The sequence below is a fragment of the Nothobranchius furzeri genome, chromosome 5 (genome assembly GCF_043380555.1).
Source record: "Nothobranchius furzeri strain GRZ-AD chromosome 5, NfurGRZ-RIMD1, whole genome shotgun sequence".
Lineage (NCBI taxonomy): Eukaryota > Metazoa > Chordata > Actinopteri > Cyprinodontiformes > Nothobranchiidae > Nothobranchius > Nothobranchius furzeri.
The window spans coordinates 79,910,216-79,930,120 of record NC_091745.1 but is presented as its reverse complement, the minus strand read 5'-3'; the positions used below and the strand labels follow the sequence as shown (position 1 = coordinate 79,930,120).

Sequence of the window (19,905 nt, the reverse complement as noted above, 5' to 3'; positions counted from 1 at the left end):
TTAACAAAGAATTAGTGTATGGATGGACCAGAACGGGTCAAATGACTTCAGTTATGCGTTTGAGTCTGTTCCAAGCAGAAATGTGAGAAAAGCCAAAGTTGGACAGAAAGGAAGAATCTCCCTTCTCCATTTCTGCTGCATGTGCACGTCTCTCTGTGGCACCAGAATCGTGTCAAGTGGGTTTTAGAAACGTTCTGCAGCTCTCCTTCCTCCCAAGGTGCACAAGCCAAGCTCAACTTAGCTTAGCTTAGCTTAGCTTAGCTTGCTATGCACAAACACTTTCTTTTCCTCCCAGGAGGCACAACAGAAATAACTGTGGCCAAATAAGTGTTCTCCTCTCTGCGTGTGCCGCTGCAACCCGAGGGATCATCGAGGCAGAGAATCAGCCAGAGAGAGGTGAGGTGGTGCTGGAGGAGGAAAGCGGAGCGGTGGGATTTTAATGTGCCTGTCTCGTCTTTTCTGCTCCCGCCAAAGAAAAGCAATTACCATCCTTCTCCTCTCTCTGCTCTGTGTTTGCTTCTCTGTGAGTTAGTGTCTGACGGCTCTGAGCACACAGGGAGTTTGTGTGTTACGTAGGCAGAGGGTGGATGCGCACGGCCCAGTGATACAGCAGTTTGTGTTGGGAAACCGACCCAACGCTGGCTTACACACACACACACACACACACACACACACACACACGTATACTCTATTTTGATGCTGCAACGAGGCTGGTTGTGAATGCTGCCCCACCAGAAACAGTGATAAACTTTGAAAGTCCTAAAATGTCAGCGTGGATTTACGTCTTCCATCTTGAACTGATCTGCTGATGTTTAGGCTGCCTGAGTGGGCGTGTCACCAGATAAATAATCAGCACATAGGAGCCAGGGGCGGGGCGGGTGGAAGGACAGATGGAGGTGTTGAACAGTAAAACGGGTGAATGTTATCTGAGTTATGTAAATAGGCTGCCCAGACGCAGCGAGGCGAGACGAGTGTATCTATCAGGCTCGGTTCGAGTCTTTTAGATAAAACAGAAAACGCATGAAACAGCGTGTCAGCGTTGATATCAGAAAACATAAGACAAATAAAAAGATCTGAACAGAAATGAGGAGTGACTGCTTGGTTGTGTGCCTCTGTGCGTTCACACCGACAGTCCAACCCTATCAGGTGTCTGTATCGTGGTTCAGGTCATGATAACCGTCCACACAGGTCCACAAATGGAGTTTCTGATTAAATGAGTGAATGTGCACTCATGGCTGGATAAAAGGAGATGTGATTATTTTTGTGCCTTTAGATTCAGGACAAAGTGCCAGAACCAGTTAGAGTGAACAGGGAAGCTCCAGATAAGCTAGCAGTGAAAGGGTTAGGTTAGTTTTAGTTCAGCCGGGGGCTGGATTACCGGGTTTCATCATGCTGAACAGAGAACGACCAACGTGAAACCGGTTGACTAGCATCGGAGGTGAGTGACCGTGCAGGGTTCTCCTGGATAAGAACCGAACCTGCGCTGCAGCACAGAGACGTGGTTCTCTGGTGCTGGTGCAGCGTTTGGGCTTCTGCATTTATTCTGCAGACACGAGCATCTACTGGGCTCCATCTCAAATATTTGTGGGTTTTGTTTTGGTGATGTCATTAATCATGCAGCTTTGCGATAGACAGAGATGAGGCTAAATGTTCAGATGTTCCACCTCAGCTCTTTTTGTTTCCGTTGTTCTGTTTGTCCTCGTCGTTATGAAGCCAGTTACTGTCTGACCCTGGTTGTATAAAAACCCGTCCTCTCTGAAGGGTTGGTCTTTCACTGTGGAGAGGGTGAAACTGAAGCGTCACCAAGCACAGAATAATTACAAAAGAGGAATGAACACGACGAGTCAGACCTATTATTGTTTTATTGGTTCACCAAGAGCTTTCCTGACCCCCTCTGGCTTTCTGCTTCAGGATGCGGAGGTTCGCCTACTGTAAGGTGGTTCTGGCCACCTCTCTGGTCTGGGTGATGCTGGACATGTTCATTCTGCTCTACTTCAGCGAGTGCAACAAGTGTGATGAGAAGAAGGAGAGAGGACTTCCTGGGAGAGCTGGTGAGTGCTTCTGTCCTCCTCTGCATGTTTGATGCTTTTCATCATCCAACAGTGTTTCTGAAAAGCTGTGTGTCATCTGCCATAGACTCCTTGTCCAGACCTCGAGATGGACCTGGTGAAGGTGGGAAGCCTGTAGTGATTCCTAAGGAGAGCCAGGAGAAAATGAAGGAGATGTTTAAGATCAACCAGTTCAACCTTATGGCCTCTCAGATGATCGCGCTCAACCGATCGCTGCCCGATGTTCGTCTAGAGGGGTGAGAGGGCTTTCAGCAGCTTACCATATTTGTGTTTCCTGGATCATTAGAGGGGAAAAAAGGAAACAAATCATTCTGGTGGGAACTGAAGAAAACCATCTTAATTCAGATTAGCGTGAGAACGATTTACGTCCAGAACGTTTTAGATGTGAGACGCTCTAAGTCTGATCACTATATTTATTTATTTGTTCCTATTTACTGACATCTATCTTAGGAGGGTGAAGCCCCTTCTGATGAAACATCTCATCTTCGAGAAGGTGCTCCTTCACATAGACCAGAAAGTACAAACACAGTAGGGCAGCGAAGTAGCCGAGAGAACTTAGCAAAAATAAACAAAACCAACTCACACATCCAACCGTTCTCACTGCTCTGGTTGCCAACCCAAAGAAAATGATCCCAGTTTTAGTCCAAGCTTAGTAACACATTTGGTACTGCTCATCTTCAGACACTAAACTCAGAAACAGATGCAGATAAACGGTGTTACTAAATAATCAGAGCTAGCCGGTGTTGGTGGCTAGCGACTCCACCCACCATCAGAGTTAGCCGGTGTCAGTGGCTAGCGACTCCACCCACCATCAGAGTTAGCCGGTGTCGGTGGCTAGCGACTCCACCCACCATCATAGCTAGCCGGTGTCGGTGGCTAGCGACTCCACCCACCATCATAGCTAGCCGGTGTCGGTGGCTAGCGACTCCACCCACCATCACAGCTAGCTGGTGTCTGTGGCTAGCGACTCCACCCACCATCAGAGCTAGCCGGTGTCGGTGGCTAGCGACTCCACCCACCATCACAGCTAGCTGGTGTCTGTGGCTAGCGACTCCACCCACCATCAGAGCTAGCCGGTGTTGGTGGCTAGCGACTCCACCCACCATCAGAGCTAGCCGGTGTTGGTGGCTAGAGACTCCACCCACCATCAGAGCTAGCCGGTGTTGGTGGCTAGCGACTCCACCCACCATCAGAGGTAGCCGGTGTCGGTGGCTAGCGACTCCACCCACCATCAGAGGTAGCTGGTGTCGGTGGCTAGCGACTCCACCCACCATCAGAGCTAGCCGGTGTTGGTGGCTAGCGACTCCACCCACCATCAGAGGTAGCCTGTGTCGGTGGCTAGAGACTCCACCCACCATCATAGCTAGCCGGTGTCGGTGGCTAGCGACTCCACCCACCATCAGAGCTAGCCGGTGTCGGTGGCTAGAGACTCCACCCACCATCATATCTAGCCGGTGTCGGTGGCTAGCGACTCCACCCACCATCAGAGCTAGCCGGTGTTGGTGGCTAGAGACTCCACCCACCATCATAGCTAGCCGGTGTTGGTGGCTAGAGACTCCACCCACCATCATAGCTAGCCGGTGTTGGTGGCTAGAGACTCCACCCACCATCAGAGCTAGCCGGTGTCGGTGGCTAGAGACTCCACCCACCATCATAGCTAGCCGGTGTCGGTGGCTAGCAACTCCACCCACCATCAGAGCTAGCCGGTGTTGGTGGCTAGAGATTCCACCCACCATCAGAGCTAGCCGGTGTTGGTGGCTAGCGACTCCACCCACCATCAGAGCTAGCCGGTGTTGGTGGCTAGAGACTCCACCCACCATCATAGCTAGCCGGTGTCGGTGGCTAGCAACTCCACCCACCATCAGAGCTAGCCGGTGTCGGTGGCTAGAGACTCCACCCACCATCAGAGCTAGCCGGTGTCGGTGGCTAGCCACTCCACCCACCATCAGAGCTAGCAGGTGTCGGTGGCTAGCGACTCCACCCACCATCAGAGCTAGCCGGTGTCGGTGGCTAGCGACTCCACCCACCATCAGAGCTAGCCGGTGTCGGTGGCTAGCGACTCCACCCACCATCAGAGCTAGCCGGTGTCGGTGGCTAGAGACTCCACCCACCATCAGAGCTAGCCGGTGTTGGTGGCTAGCGACTCCACCCACCATCAGAGCTAGCCGGTGTCGGTGGCTAGCGACTCCACCCACCATCAGAGCTAGCCGGTGTTGGTGGCTAGCGACTCCACCCACCATTAGAGCTAGCCGTGTCGGTGGCTAGCGACTCCACCCCCCATCAGAGCTAGCCGGTGTCGGTGGCTAGCGACTCCACCCACCATTAGAGGTAGCCGGTGTCGGTGGCTAGAGACTCCACCCACCATCATAGCTAGCCGGTGTCGGTGGCTAGCGACTCCACCCACCATCAGAGCTAGCCGGTGTCGGTGGCTAGAGACTCCACCCACCATCATAGCTAGCCGGTGTCGGTGGCTAGCGACTCCACCCACCATCAGAGCTAGCCGGTGTCGGTGGCTAGAGACTCCACCCACCATCAGAGCTAGCCGGTGTCGGTGGCTAGAGACTCCACCCACCATCAGAGCTAGCCGGTGTCGGTGGCTAGCAACTCCACCCACCATCAGAGCTAGCCTGTGTCGGTGGCTAGCGACTCCACCCACCATCAGAGCTAGCCGGTGTCGGTGGCTAGAGACTCCACCCACCATCAGAGCTAGCCGGTGTCGGTGGCTAGCGACTCCACCCACCATCAGAGCTAGCCGGTGTCGGTGGCTAGCGACTCCACCCACCATTAGAGCTAGCCGTGTCGGTGGCTAGCGACTCCACCCACCATCAGAGCTAGCCGGTGTCGGTGGCTAGAGACTCCACCCACCATCAGAGCTAGCCAGTGTCGGTGGCTAGCGACTCCACCCACCATCAGAGCTAGCCGGTGTTGGTGGCTAGCGACTCCACCCACCATCAGAGCTAGCCGGTGTTGGTGGCTAGCGACTCCACCCACCATCAGAGCTAGCCGGTGTCGGTGGCTAGCGACTCCACCCACCATCAGAGCTAGCCGGTGTCGGTGGCTAGCGACTCCACCCACCATCAGAGCTAGCCGGTGTTGGTGGCTAGAGACTCCACCCACCATCAGAGCTAGCCGGTGTTGGTGGCTAGAGACTCCACCCACCATCAGAGCTAGCCGGTGTTGGTGGCTAGAGACTCCACCCACCATCAGAGCTAGCCGGTGTTGGTGGCTAGAGACTCCACCCACCATCAGAGCTAGCCGGTGTCGGTGGCTAGCAACTCCACCCACCATCAGAGCTAGCCGGTGTTGGTGGCTAGAGACTCCACCCACCATCAGAGCTAGCCGGTGTTGGTGGCTAGAGACTCCACCCACCATCAGAGCTAGCCGGTGTCGGTGGCTAGCGACTCCACCCACCATCATAGCTAGCCGGTGTCGGTGGCTAGAGACTCCACCCACCATCAGAGCTAGCCGGTGTCGGTGGCTAGCGACTCCACCCACCATCATAGCTAGCCGGTGTCGGTGGCTAGAGACTCCACCCACCATCAGAGCTAGCCGGTGTCGGTGGCTAGCGACTCCACCCACCATCAGAGCTAGCCGTGTCGGTGGCTAGAGACTCCACCCACCATCAGAGCGAGCCGGTGTTGGTGGCTAGAGACTCCACCCACCATCAGAGCGAGCCGGTGTTGGTGGCTAGAGACTCCATCCACCATCAGAGGTAGCCGGTGTCGGTGGCTAGAGACTCCACCCACCATCAGAGCGAGCCGGTGTCGGTGGCTAGCGACTCCACCCACCATCAGAGCGAGCCAGTGTCGGTGGCTAGCGACTCCACCCACCATCAGAGCTAGCCGGTGTCGGTGGCTAGCGACTCCACCCACCATCAGAGCGAGCCGGTGTTGGTGGCTAGAGACTCCATCCACCATCAGAGCGAGCCGGTGTCGGTGGCTAGAGACTCCACCCACCATCAGAGCGAGCCAGTGTCGGTGGCTAGCGACTCCACCCACCATTAGAGCTAGCCGTGTCGGTGACTAGCGACTCCACCCACCATCAGCTCCACGAGCTCTGATGGTGGGTGGAGTCGCTAGCCGAAACATGTCCGTTTCAAGGTAAACAATTATTTTTTACTGCGCTGTGTAAAAAAAGAACAAAGTAACGGATCACTGACTTGTTCATGTGTACATGCTTATGTGTGAAACCCCCGTTTGTATGACGGATGAACTCCTACTGTTCAGAAAAGGTACTGCAGGAGGTGAAGTGCCCTTCAGAGTGAAGGGTCTCTTTCATGTTGAATGAGTGGCTCATTAGATTAGTTACTAATTCATACACTTCTTTATTTTATAGCCCAACACAAGTACTTACAGTTGTATTTAATGACACAGCCTTAAAGTCAGCCAACTCCATCAACATGCCACAGATTTCTTTACCGTCACAAGCAATCGAGCAGCAGCCATCACAAGCTGAGGATAACCTCCACATGTTCCAGTTGGGCCTTTGTCATCATCATGGTGGAGGCGACTTTGTCATCATCTATGGAGATGGTGGAAATGTTTCATCGTATCCTCTCCGTGAGCTACAAGCACAGCTTCTGATCAGGTCTGATGTTTACAGCTCGTGCCTTCACAGAGCCCAGATAAGTGCTGGTAGGTAGAAGAACGTGAACCTTGAGACAGCATCTGGCCAGCCTGTAATACTCCACACCAGAGAATCATTACTAGACTTTAGGAAGATGTTCAGAACTGGACTCCTCTCAGGCCCAACTGGCTCGCTGCTTTCATCTGTAAAGCACCAGAACAACAGCGCTGAAATAAAATCACTCCAGCAACATGAAGGTGGAGATGCTGGTTTCATTTAGCCTCTGAGGCTGTAGCTGTGTGTTCTGACAGGAGACCCTGGACAGTCAGACCGATTTTATCTCCTCGGCCGCATTAACCATGTGTCAGCGTTCGTTTTGGCGCTCGGAAATCATCTTACCTCTCCGTCACCCTTTGACCCTTTTGGATCCCACAGAGGAAGTCTTAGGTCAGTAATGAGGCTTTTCAGCACGGTGTGGAGGACGACAGCCAGAGAGACGCATGGCTGTTGGGCAGGGACATGCGCATAACAGACAGCAGGAAAGAATGAAGACATTGATCCGTGAAATGGGTTTTAGTCTCTGAGCGAGAGTTGATCACTAGGTGTGCTTTCACTGGGCCTCCTTCTGCCTATCCGCTTTTCTAATTAGGAGATAAGACGGAGTCAATAGCAAGCACAGGAATGTGTGTGTGTGTGTGTGTGTGTGTGTGTGTGTGTGTGTGTGTGTGTGTGTGTGTGTGTGTGTGTGTGTGTGTGTGTGTGTGTGTGCATGCGTGCGTGTGTGCGTGCGTGCGTGCGTGCGTGCGTGCGTGCGTGCGTGCGTGCGTGTGTGTGTGTGTGTGTGCGTGCGTGCGTGTGTGTGTGTGTAAGCATGCATACTGGGTGGATCTGTAGTGTACAAAAACACTTTCCATGACCGCATCACCCCTGAAACTCGACACATTCTCTTGTTTTCTACTTGCTCACTGCGGTGCGTCCCAGAATGCATTCGTGGATTTCTGAGTCTGTGTAAGTTTAATGTTGCGAGAATGATCATCTTTAATTAAAACCAGTTTTGCACGCCCATATTAAAAATTCCCACAATCCACTGGTGGGAGACACGACATGTAACTCATTACTCTGCTTTTACTGCAGCCAGACATTTTTCCACCACCCTTCCTGCCTCTCCAAAAAGTTGCTTAAGTTTTTGGAGTTGACGAGTACGGTTGGCCTAGCTGTGTTAAACTGTCAGGTCTGCTGTGAATAAAAGCCTTTTTACAGTGAATCGTCTTCTCCCTCTGGAGGGAATGAGCGCATTAGCAGCACTGAACTTGTGTCTTCTGTAGCGTGCTTCAGAGGCGGCTGCAGCTATACTCTTGACCTCCTCTCTGTTGCTCTTACATTCCTTCTGTCATAATCAGCTGCAGCAGAGGCAGAGGAAGCTCCTCAGCTCAGGAGGATCACAAGCTGGAGGAGTGACGATCATATTCCATGTGGCTGCTGGGAGGGAAAGGAAGTCACGGCTGGCATCGGTTCTGTCTCCTGCGGGTGGATGAGCTGCTTACTGGAGTTTGTCTGAGGAAACTGACTGATGGACAGCTGAAGGTCCGAGAACTGGCGTCCACCTGGGCCTAAGTCGGTCAGCGGTACCAGATTCCCACACGCTAAACCAGCTACAGCTCAGGCAGCATTTTCCATGGAAGTAGCCATTTGGAGCTTTTTAACTATTATTTTTCCAAGAAAGACTGCTCACTTGGTTGATCAAAGCTCTTCAGGCTCCGCCCCCTAAACCACGGCTCCAGGTTACAGGACAGGGCTGCACGCAGCAACAACTACCGCTTTAAGCTTAGCCTCGTATTAGCTTTAGGAACCATTGTTGGCACCTGTTCTGCCATAATTCCTAATGTAGCGCACCTACACAACAGCCACGGCGCCGCCAGGCCTCCGACGGACTCCTCATGGTCTGGTTCTGGTCAGGAGTTCTCCGGACTCTGTTCCTACTTAAGGTTTAAGACAAAGAAGCCACTGGGGCCTGGTTCAGAGGTCCGGTAGGCAGGATAGAGCTTACTACACCAGAAACCTCCTCTGCTAGCTAACAGGGCTAGCTCAGGTCTGACTTACTTCCTGTTTAGCTGCTCCAAGCTGAGAAGTAACGTTGCTTCATCCCAGAGACGAATGCTGCTTTCATTTACACTTGTTTTTACGGCATTTAGATCAGTCCCTCTAACTAAACTCCTTTAGCATCCATAAACGGTGGTTTTACGTTAGCGGTCCTCCTCCTGTGCCTACACCGTCGCACTAGCAGCACAGATGCAGGAAGCACCTTGTCCTAATGCTGCAGCAGGTCCATGTTTTCATTTAAAATGTGCTTTTCTCTAATTTCATGTTTGTTTTTCAAGTATCTGTTGGTGTCTTGTATCCATTCACTTCGTTATCTCCATGGAGTTGTGTGCTCCTCTCCAGTGAAAATGACTTGAACTCTAATAGCGTCATTAATCAGCTGTCGTTGAGCAGATGGACCCTCTCTGGGTTGTTTCACCCTCTAAAACTGGGACTGTTGGTTTTGTTGCTCCCTCTTTTCTCATCTTTAGTTTTCTCTGTTTAACAGAATCACGTTTCCTCGCTGGGCCGCGATGCGAAAGGGACGACCTAGACTTCTGTCCCCGCTCAGTCTGCTGTCAGGTTGATGGTGCAGACTCACATTCACCAAAGCTTTTTTAGAGTCAGACGGAGGCTGGATCGTTGTGCTGCGAATGAAAGACCCGAAGCCGCTTCACATCTCTCGGTTCGTGTTCTGATCGTGTTGTTTACTCTCTACAGGTGCAAGAACAAGTTATACCCCGATAATCTTCCTCGCACCAGTGTGGTGATTGTGTTTCACAATGAGGCTTGGAGTACGTTGCTGCGAACCGTTCACTCCGTTATCGACCGCTCGCCACACACACTGCTGGAGGAGATTGTCCTGGTGGACGACGCCAGCGAGAGAGGTAGCCTCACACACAGCTGATCGTTCCTCCACACCCTTGTTCAGGCTCCGCCTCATTTTCAGGGATGCTCTATGATGTTACTGGATTGTGTGAGAGCTGTATGTGCCTGCATGTACGTGTGTGTGTGTGTGTGTGTGTGTGTGTGTGCCCCACTCCGCCCTGCATTATGCTGTTAATCCCTGTTTGGGGAAGATTAGGTCTTTAATTTGCCAGCCGCAGAGATTACACCGTTATAACCCTCAATTCTAGTTGCCAGCACACATCACCTCAGGCTGGGTGTTGTAAGATGGAGATTTGTGTGTGTGTGTGTGTGTGTGTGTGTGTGTGTGTGTGTGTGTGTGTGTGTGTGTGTGTGTGTGTGTGTGTGTGTGTGTGTGTGTGTGTGTGTGTGTGTGTGTGTGTGTGGTGTGTGTGTGTGTGTGTGTGTACGACACACACATAGGCAGAAATGTGAGCTCATAGTTACCTTTCATGTGTGTTTCCACAGAGGGAGCAGGTTATAATCCAGCCTTTTTCATGTGTTCTTGTTTGTTTACGTTTGTGTTTTCTTGTGCCAGAGTTTCTGAAGCGGCAGCTGGAGCAGTACGTCTGGAAGTTAGAAGTGCCTGTGAGGGTGGTGAGGATGGAGCAGCGGTCCGGACTCATCCGTGCTCGCCTTAAGGGAGCCTCCATCTCCACCGGCCAGGTGTGTGTGTGTGTGTGTGTGTGTAATCTAGTATTTCTTCAGACTGTTTGCTCCTGACTCGCCTTCCGCCCACGACGCATCGTCATCATGAGTCATTCAGACCTGCTAAACTCAAAGGATGAGTCGACGCCGTGTCGACACGTACCAGACAGCTTAGGATCTGTTCAAGCAGCAATCCCGACGTAGATGTTTTAGTAATCTAGTAGTCTTACCCTGTACCTTTTCTCACTACTGCACATAAGTGACGTCCTTTAACCTTTGACCTTGATTCTGCTGCTAATCGCTGCTGGATTTGTCTGATGTTTTGTCTCTGTGTACCTAGGTCATTACTTTTCTGGACGCTCATTGTGAATGCACCACAGGGTGGCTGGAGCCTCTGCTCGCTCGCATCAAACAAGACAAGTAAGGGCCGACCGCCGCTGGCTGGTTATGATGTAACAAAACAAACCGTGGGCCATTGTTGAGCCTGCAGGATTGTTTCTGTGTTTATTGATGCTGAATTACAGAAATCTGTTATTTATAGGCACACGTGAGATTCTTCATGGCCAATGTTTCTGATTGTTTTAGGAGAACGGTGGTGTGCCCCATCATAGACGTCATCAGCGATGACACGTTCGAGTACATGGCGGGATCTGACATGACGTACGGAGGTTTCAACTGGAAGCTGAACTTCCGCTGGTACCCGGTACCTCAGAGAGAGATGGACCGCCGCAAGGGAGACCGCACACTCCCCGTCAGGTGTGTGGACCTTCCAAACACACATCTCACTAGATTCTCACGTTTCCAGGCTTCGGCCTCTCTGCTGGGTCCAGAAACAGGGCGGAGTTAAATCAGTAAATCAACGCTTTTGATCTTTCAGCTGATTAAAACAGCTGTTTCCTGTCAGCGTTAACGGTGCGCTCAGGGCAGGAATACTAACAAACCAATAAAATGTTGTCGGTTTTCCTCTGGAGCTGCTGTGGTGCTTCTCCTGTCTCAGACCCTGGAACCTGCACCTCTATCAGCAGCACTTCCTGCTCTTGTTTCTAAGTACGCCCACGCCACAACTCAAGGTCACAGCGATAATATAACTTATGCAACGCTCTGCGCTGCTTTTTCCTGCTGTTTTTACGGTTCTGCTTGGCAGAGTCTTCCTGGTGGTGGTTAGGGTGCCGGGCTCTAATGACAGAGGAACCCCGTTCTCTCGTAGCTGTTTCACATTCCTGGGAACACTCAGCATGTCCACTCAGCCAGACGCAAGTGATCGTTGATGGATCTTTAAGTCCGAGGAGAATTATTTCCACCGTGGTCGTGTCAGTTTGTCAAATGCAGAATTTAAAAAATATCTTTATGGATATTTTTTACCCCAAGAAGAAACTTTCCTGGTTCCATCCATCCATCCATCCATCCATCCACCCATCCATCCATCCATCCACCCATCCATCCATCCATCCATCCATCCATCCACCCATCCATCCATCCACCCATCCATCCATCCATCCATCCATCCATCCATCCATCCATCCATCCATCCACCCATCCATCCATCCATCCATCCATCCACCCATCCATCCATCCATCCACCCATCCATCCATCCATCCATCCATCCATCCATCCATCCATCTATCATCCATCCACCCATCCATCCATCCACCCATCCATCCATCCATCCATCCATCCATCCACCCATCCATCCATCCATCCATCCATCTATCATCCATCCACCCATCTATCCATCCACCCATCTATCATCCATCCACCCATCCATCCACCCATCCATCCATCCACCCATCTATCATCCATCCACCCACCCATACACCCATCTATCATCCATCCACCCATCCATCCATCCACCCATCCATCCACCCATCCATCCATCCATCCATCTATCATCCATCCACCCATCCATCCACCCATCCATCCATCCACCCATCTATCATCCATCCATCCACCCATCCATCCACCCATCCATCCATCCACCCATCTATCATCCATCCACCCATCTATCATCCATCCACCCACCCATACACCCATCTATCATCTATCCATCCATCTATCATCCTTCCATCTATCATCCATCTATCCATCATCCATCCATCCATCCATCCACCTTCCACCCATCTATCATCCATCCACCCATCTATCATCCATCCATCCATCCATCCATCCACCCATCCATCCACCCATCTATCATCCATCCACCCACCCATACACCCATCTATCATCTATCCATCCATCTATCATCCTTCCATCTATCATCCATCTATCCATCATCCATCCATCCATCCATCCACCTTCCACCCATCTATCATCCATCCACCCATCTATCATCCATCCATCCATCCATCCATCCACCTTCCACCCATCTATCATCCATCCACCCATCCATCCACCCATACACCCATCTATCATCTATCCATCCACCATTCACCCATCTATCATCCATCCACCCATCTATCATCCATCCACCCATCCATCCACCCATCTATCATCCATCCACCCATCTATCATCCATCCACCCATCCATCCACCCATCCACCCATCTATCATCTATCCATCCATCCTTCCACCCATCCATCCACCATTCACCCATCTATCATCCATCCACCCATCTATCATCCATCCACCCATCTATCATCCATCCACCCATCTATCATCCATCCATCCACCCATCTATCATCCATCCACCCACCCATACACCCATCTATCATCTATCCATCCATCTATCATCCTTCCATCTATCATCCATCCATCCATCATCCATCCATCCATCCATCCATCCACCTTCCACCCATCTATCATCCATCCACCCATCTATCATCCATCCATCCATCCATCCATCCACCTTCCACCCATCTATCATCCATCCACCCATCTGTCATCCATCCACCCATCCATCCATCCATCCACCCATCTATCATCCATCCACCCATCCATCCACCCATACACCCATACACCCATCTATCATCTATCCATCCACCATTCACCCATCTATCATCCATCCATCCATCTATCATCCTTCCATCTATCATCCATCCATCCATCATCCATCCCTCTATCCATCCATCCTTCCATCTATCGTCCATCCATCGCTCTAGAGCAGGTGTGTCCAGAGTGGGGCCCGGGGGCCGTTTGCGGCCCACAGAGTGATTTTGTGTGGCTCACAAGTCTCTCCAGCAGGCTGTTGATATAAATTCATTTATTTTAATGATTTATTTTCAAGATGTTACATTACATCTATTTTAGGTCTTTTTTGAGCAGAACAACTGAAAAACATGAAATAATGTTTGCATTTTAAAAGTTTTTATTATTTTATTTTTGTGGCCCATGAGGAGTTTTACCTTCATGATTTTGGCCCTTGTCTTGAAAAGTTTAGACATCCTTGCTCTAGAGACTAACTAGTCTGTGTGCGGGACATCCAGACCAAAGCGGCGATGGTCGTGACCTCGGTGACTTCGGCGCTTTGGGTGGAAACGTTTAGACTTCCAGCGGTTGTTGAGGTAGTCTCTGTGTGTTTAACTGCCTTTTGTTGAAAACCGCTAGCTCTGCTCTTTCCTACCAAATGTGACGAGTCTCATTCAGAAGAAGCTGTCAGCAGCGGAAGTTATCATTAGCAGCTCATCTGTTGTAAATTACAGTCATGAGGAAAATCCTTCCACAAAGAGAAGTCGTCAGACGACCGGAAACGGCCGTGAGCGCGTCTGCTACCCTGGTTTCCAGTTTTCTTGTATTCTCTGTTGTCAGCAGCAGCAAACTTCAGCAGGAGGCCATAAACACGGCTTTTATGATGGTGACACGCTCCGTTTGGGTAAACGGCTTTAATCAGGATCAAAGTGTCTTTAATTTAGTGGCTGTTTGTTTTCCTGCTGCGTGTTTAAGTCTCATAAAAGCAACGAGACGAGGGCTTTAGAAGAGCTCGCATCCATTACCCTCTGTAATCACCGCTACCTTCAGTGTGTGTGTGTGTGTGTGTGTGTGTGTGTGTGTGTGTGTGTGTGTGTGTTGGGGGGGGGGGGGGGGGGCGAACCTGCACGTTGGAATAAAGCTAAAAACAGACCGTATGGAAAAGTGGGCCAGTTATACAAAGGAGGAAACCGTTGTGTGTGTGTGTGTGGTGGGGGGCAGAGGCCATTAAACGGTGACGTGAGCATCACAGCAGCAGGAAAAATGAACAAACAGGAAGACCGTAAAGGAGCGGAGGTGAAATCTAAGCCTGATCTGGGATCTGTAGATCCGGTGACCTTTAGAAAACGGGCTGCTGCTGAATAGTGACGCTCACCCGCTTTGCTCTTGATTCCTCTCTCTGCTCAGGACTCCCACCATGGCAGGCGGCTTGTTCTCCATAGACAGAGATTATTTTCAGGAGATTGGCACCTATGATGCAGGCATGGACATCTGGGGCGGAGAAAACCTGGAGATCTCTTTCCGAGTGAGTGAACGCAGCCGTTCGGCATGTCGGAGTGTTTCCATTTACCGGCAGCTCATCACACAAACACACACCTACCGTGTGGACCGGCTCATTCACACTGTCACAAGCTGAGAGGGTGGACTTCCAGCAGGCCTCTGTCTTTTCCCAGCCCACAAAGTCTCTAAGATGTCTGTTCTTGTCAGATCTGGCAGTGTGGGGGGACTCTGGAGATCGTCACGTGCTCTCATGTGGGTCACGTGTTCAGGAAGGCAACGCCGTACACGTTTCCCGGAGGAACGGGCCAGATCATCAACAAAAACAACCGACGGCTGGCAGAAGTCTGGATGGACGAGTTCAAGAACTTCTTCTACATCATCTCTCCTGGTGAGTGTGTGTGTGCGTGCGCGTGTGTGTGTGTGTGTGGAGGTTCATCTCCATGGAGGGAGCGATCAATTCATTAACCTGGTGACTGTGATATTGCAGCGGTGTAGGATGAGGGGGTGGCGAGTAATTTCACGCTACAAAAGATCTATTAACCTGCATGAACACACACACACACACACACACACACACACACACACACACACACCAGGCTGCAATAGAGAGTCTACTGTAGGTTTCACCAGGTTTACTGTAGATGAATACACTAAAACATTTATAGGTTTGCTTAAAGCTGCTTTAGCGAATCTACAGAGCAAGCTAGGTTTTGAGCGTTAACCCCCCCCCCCCCCCCAAGTTATCTTTCCTGAGATTGTTCTGTCGGAGCCGGACGCGGGATAGCGTTAAACACCAGTCGCTGTTTTCTAGGTCCAAATGTCTTCCGTTGTCCATGAATTCAGACGTTGATTTTCGTTTTGCGACTCTGGTAGTTTGTCCTGACGCTGAAGTGGTAGCAGCCGGCTGTTTCTCCTCCTCTGATGTTACTGAGCGGAGAACCTCGCACCAGTGGTGTTGTGCTGCTGAATTCGTGAGTGTGTGATGAGTGGAGGGCCCGGGGAAGTGTGGCGGTTCTGAGACCAACAAATGGACCAATAGTTGGTTTTGGTCTGAAACGTGTTTTTGGTGGAGGTTTTCAGACAAATGTGAGAAAACCACTTTGATATTTATTCGAGTTTTTTATCTCCACAATATATTTATAGCTTTATGATGTTAGAATCTTGTTAAGAGGCATGAAAAAAAGTTTGAAGCTCATTTGTTTTCCACGTTTGCGTTGCAGGTTTAACTGATGTGATCCTGCAGATTCTTTGTGTTTTCTGTTTTTTCCATAAAATGTGTAAAAATGGCTGTTATGTGGTCTGAGTTTTAATTCAGGATTATGTATTTCATTGTTCTTCAATGAGAAGTTCCACATTAGCACACAGCTGTGGAGATTAAACTACCGCTAGCTACATGGAGAGACTGGGTGTTAGTGTTTACAGCCCAGAAGAGGAGACTACCTGGATGGGGGGGGGGGGGGGGGGGAGCAGGTGGTTGTGTCGTAGCTTTAGCCTCATCCAGCTGACTGCATCACCTTCGTACAAATGAGAAGAGCTGAAGGAAAGCAGCTGAGACGGGATGAGTGGAGCCCAAAACCACTTTGGGTGTTTTTCATGAGGAAACAATAAAAGATGGCCAGCGGCTCCAAGCAGTAGAATTACCCTGACAGAGGAGCTTTCCTGCTTCTTCGCTCTGTCAGACGTCGTTGGGCAAAAGTCACGAGTGATCAACGAGCACCAGCCTGTTGGACGGATCATTTCAGCTGTTCCCATCCAGCTCCAGCGCGCTTCCCACAAACAGCTGGCACGTCAGCCCAGTCGTCATGACAACAGGACACGTTGTAGGGAGACAACTATGACCTCATGCATTACCAGCCTCTTGATGTAGGGTCCAATTTTCCATCTGAATTACGACACCCGGTGGGTTCTGTACGGCCTCATGAAGGAGAGGTTCTGACCCGTCTGGTGGCCCGACAGAAACAAACCAGCACTTTCCTGCTGAACGTCCAACTTTACAGCCGCTGATGTTCTACCGTGTGTGTGTGTGTGTGTGTGTGTGTGTGTGTGTGTGTGTGTGTGTGTGTGTGTGTGTGTGTGTGTGTGTGTGTGTGTGTCCAGGTGTGACTAAAGTGGACTACGGAGACATCTCCTCTCGCTCTGCTCTGAGACAAAAGCTGCAGTGTAAACCCTTCAGCTGGTACCTGGAGAACATCTACCCTGACTCCCAGATCCCAAGGCATTATTACTCTCTAGGAGAGGTACACACACACACACACACACACACACACACACAAAGTGAACATTCCCCTCTGTGAGTGTTTTTGTGGGATTTTGTCTCAGATCCGAAATGTGGAGACCAACCAGTGCCTGGACAACATGGCCCGAAAGGAGAATGAGAAGGTCGGCATCTTTAACTGCCACGGCATGGGAGGTAACCAGGTAGGAGACCCGACAGGAAGCAAACGTTTACATCCACAGCTGAGTGTTTACAGTCAAACTCGTATAAAACCTTAAATCTCCTTTTGAATTTGGATCTTAGTTTCGTCACAAGCTGATCTACGGCCCAGTTTCCTCATTTAAGATTTGAACACTGATGTAGGAACATTTGCTTAGTGTGGAGCCTCTGCACAGCACGTTCCATACCAGTGATGTCACACAGGTGACACCAGTGTTACGTGTGTTTGCACCACGGCAGGTCTTCTCCTACACAGCCAACAAGGAGATCAGGACAGATGACTTGTGTCTGGACGTCTCCAAGCTAAACGGACCCGTCATGATGCTGAAGTGCCACCACCTTAAAGGGAACCAGCTGTGGGAGTACGATCCTGTGGTGAGTGGGAGGCGCTCTGGCCACGTGTGGCTCAGCCACCAGGAACTGAGCCAAAAACACAAAAGAGGGATTTAGATGGATTCACTCTTCATTCCCTCTCTCCCTGTGGTGCATGTAGAAGCTGACTCTGGTCCACGTGAACAGTAACCAGTGTCTGGACAAGGCCAGCGAGGAGGACAGCCAGGTGCCCAGCGTCAGAGACTGCACGCACACACGCTCCCAACAGTGGCTGCTCCGCAACGTCACACTACCGGAGGTCTTCTGACCACGCCCCCACGCTGACACACCGCGGCCCTGAATGAGCGGCCACGAGTAAAACACTGAAACGGGCATGTTTGTTACATTTGGGCACGAGGACAGACACTTCCCGTGCAGGGAGTCAGGAATGGAGGACGAGGAGGAGACATGGCATGGTACTACCTCTGCCAGAGACCAGAGGGAGGAGATGTTCCTCAGAGCGAACCACGAGCAGAGACTCACTCTAGAGACCATATCTGTTGTCTTATTGTTGTTCTGGACCTTTTTATTTCGAGATTTTAACCATGAAGAGAGACTCGCGCGTGCGCGCGTGTGTGTGTGTGTGTGTGTGTGTGTGTGTGTGTGTGTGTGTGTGTGTGTGTGTGTGTGTGTGTGTGTGTGTGTGTGTGTGTGTGTGTGTGTGTGTGTGTGTGTGTGTAAACTCTAAGGTGAATGTATGCTTTGCAGAGGGCCTGAATTCCTTGAGTTCTTTTTTATTTAATTTTTTAACTCTTATGAAGAATGCATGTTTCAGTGTGTGTGTGTGTGTGTCAGCCCCTCCTACAGCCACGCAGCAGTGTGTGTCTCCCCCTGGTGTTACTTCCTGGCATCTCATCTGACAGACAAGCCTGAGGAATTTCTGCACATTTAAAGGAAAACGATGGAGCTAAATCCGCCGTCTGGCCTCAGCAGAGACGTAGAGGTAGAGAAACGTTTGTGCTATCTGAGATTTCTGTCTAGTCTTTACCTGGACTGTCCGGTTCTCTTGTTTTCGTCTCTGTTGTCTTTAAAGCTGATTAACGTTGAATCAACACACTGTGGACTGGTGATGGTAAGGGTCAGTTACCCATAACGTCCTGATCATGTACGTTCAGAAAAAAAGGCTCGTATCAGTTTAAAAAAACACTCCAAAGGGCTTTTATCCTCCGCTGGAGTGTGTGGATGTACGTATCTGCAGGTGTGGATGTGTTTTCTTTTAGGTAATTATCTCTTTTTATCATCTCAGCATCCTGATTAACCCCCCCCCCCCCACACACACACACACACACACTTACGAAAACTCGAGTCTCTGAATTATTTATCAGCTGACGTGACGTCACTGGTGAAGGAATCAGAGCGAGTGATGGAGGACGACTCTGTGATCAGACCCACATATCTCAGTTCTGCTGGCTAATCTCCAGACTTTTGCTCTCATATCTTCGAGTGAGAAACAGACCGTTATCGTTTCAGCCATCCTGGCTCTGTTACATGTTTTTATTCGTGTCTCCTGCTGCTATGAGTCGGGACACGGGAGATTTCACAGAGATCTGGACATGGCGTGTCTGAGCGAGTGTGTGTGGTGAAGATGTGGACGGAGATGGGGGGAGTGTGTTGATTTGTATTGATGTTTGTGGGGAGGGGGTTAAAGCAGCTGTCCAGGCTTCCACACAGAGCTGATCCAAATGTAGACAATAAAAGTGAAAAGGTTTACAGACCAAGTCCTGCAGCACTTTGTTTCGGTGTCTGTGAGCTCACACAACCACGTTTGTCCTGGGGTCGGAGAGGAAAGCATGAAGAGAAACTTCATCAAGGCCTCAAAAACCTGAAGGACGAGGCAACAAGCTCCCTAAAAAACACACCGATAAATCAAATGCTGCTTCCTACCTGTTCCTGCTCAGCACCAAACGTGGTGGAGAAATCGTCTCTCCCCTGGAAAATGTTCGTGTTTAATCACTTTAATATCGACTCATGCCGACCGGAGGACCCTAAATCCACTCGGGTCTAAAGGTTTTTGTGTCTGAATCTGAGATTTCGGCAAATCACTACTCACTGCATCAATATAACATCCCATCGTCATCAAACTAGCAATTTACGCTCCTGTTAGAGCAGAAATCCGGTGTTTGTTGTCAGAGGACGCCATCTAGAGGCAGAAATAATGTACTGCACCTTTAAGCTCTTCTCTACTGTAATTACAGCTGGAAGCAACGCCTCTCTTGTGAGGATTTAATGACATCCTACATTATATCGTGTTGTAGGGTCAGACTTTCACTTTCTGAATAAAATAATAGTTATTCCTGAAAGGAGGAAAACTCCAGGTTTCTGCTTTAAGGGAACAATTCATTCATCCATCCATTTTCGGCCGTTTATTCAGGTTCGGCTCGCAGGGGTAGCAGCCTAAGCAGGGAGGCCCAGACTTCCCTCTCCCAGCT

The 19,905-nt window shown here is 50.4% G+C and overlaps 1 protein-coding gene across 3 annotated transcripts in view; it reads left to right on the top strand.

The window, feature by feature from the left end:
• The window catches only part of galnt1 (UDP-N-acetyl-alpha-D-galactosamine:polypeptide N-acetylgalactosaminyltransferase 1), a 49,288-nt gene extending 30,094 nt beyond the window's left edge, over nt 1-19,194 (top strand). For all 3 annotated transcript variants that reach the window (XM_015950637.3, XM_015950636.3, XM_054741416.2), the window contains exons 3-14: nt 1,912-2,051; nt 2,137-2,305; nt 9,435-9,601; nt 10,159-10,286; nt 10,609-10,688; nt 10,854-11,024; nt 14,578-14,695; nt 14,878-15,058; nt 16,768-16,907; nt 16,990-17,088; nt 17,345-17,479; nt 17,598-19,194. In XM_015950637.3, coding sequence (XP_015806123.1) covers nt 1,913-2,051; nt 2,137-2,305; nt 9,435-9,601; nt 10,159-10,286; nt 10,609-10,688; nt 10,854-11,024; nt 14,578-14,695; nt 14,878-15,058; nt 16,768-16,907; nt 16,990-17,088; nt 17,345-17,479; nt 17,598-17,744 — 1,674 coding nt within the window. In that variant the 5' untranslated portion in view covers nt 1,912 and the 3' untranslated portion in view covers nt 17,745-19,194. The remainder of the gene's footprint in view (nt 1-1,911; nt 2,052-2,136; nt 2,306-9,434; nt 9,602-10,158; nt 10,287-10,608; nt 10,689-10,853; nt 11,025-14,577; nt 14,696-14,877; nt 15,059-16,767; nt 16,908-16,989; nt 17,089-17,344; nt 17,480-17,597) is intronic.
• The last annotated feature ends 711 nt before the right edge of the window (nt 19,195-19,905 follow it).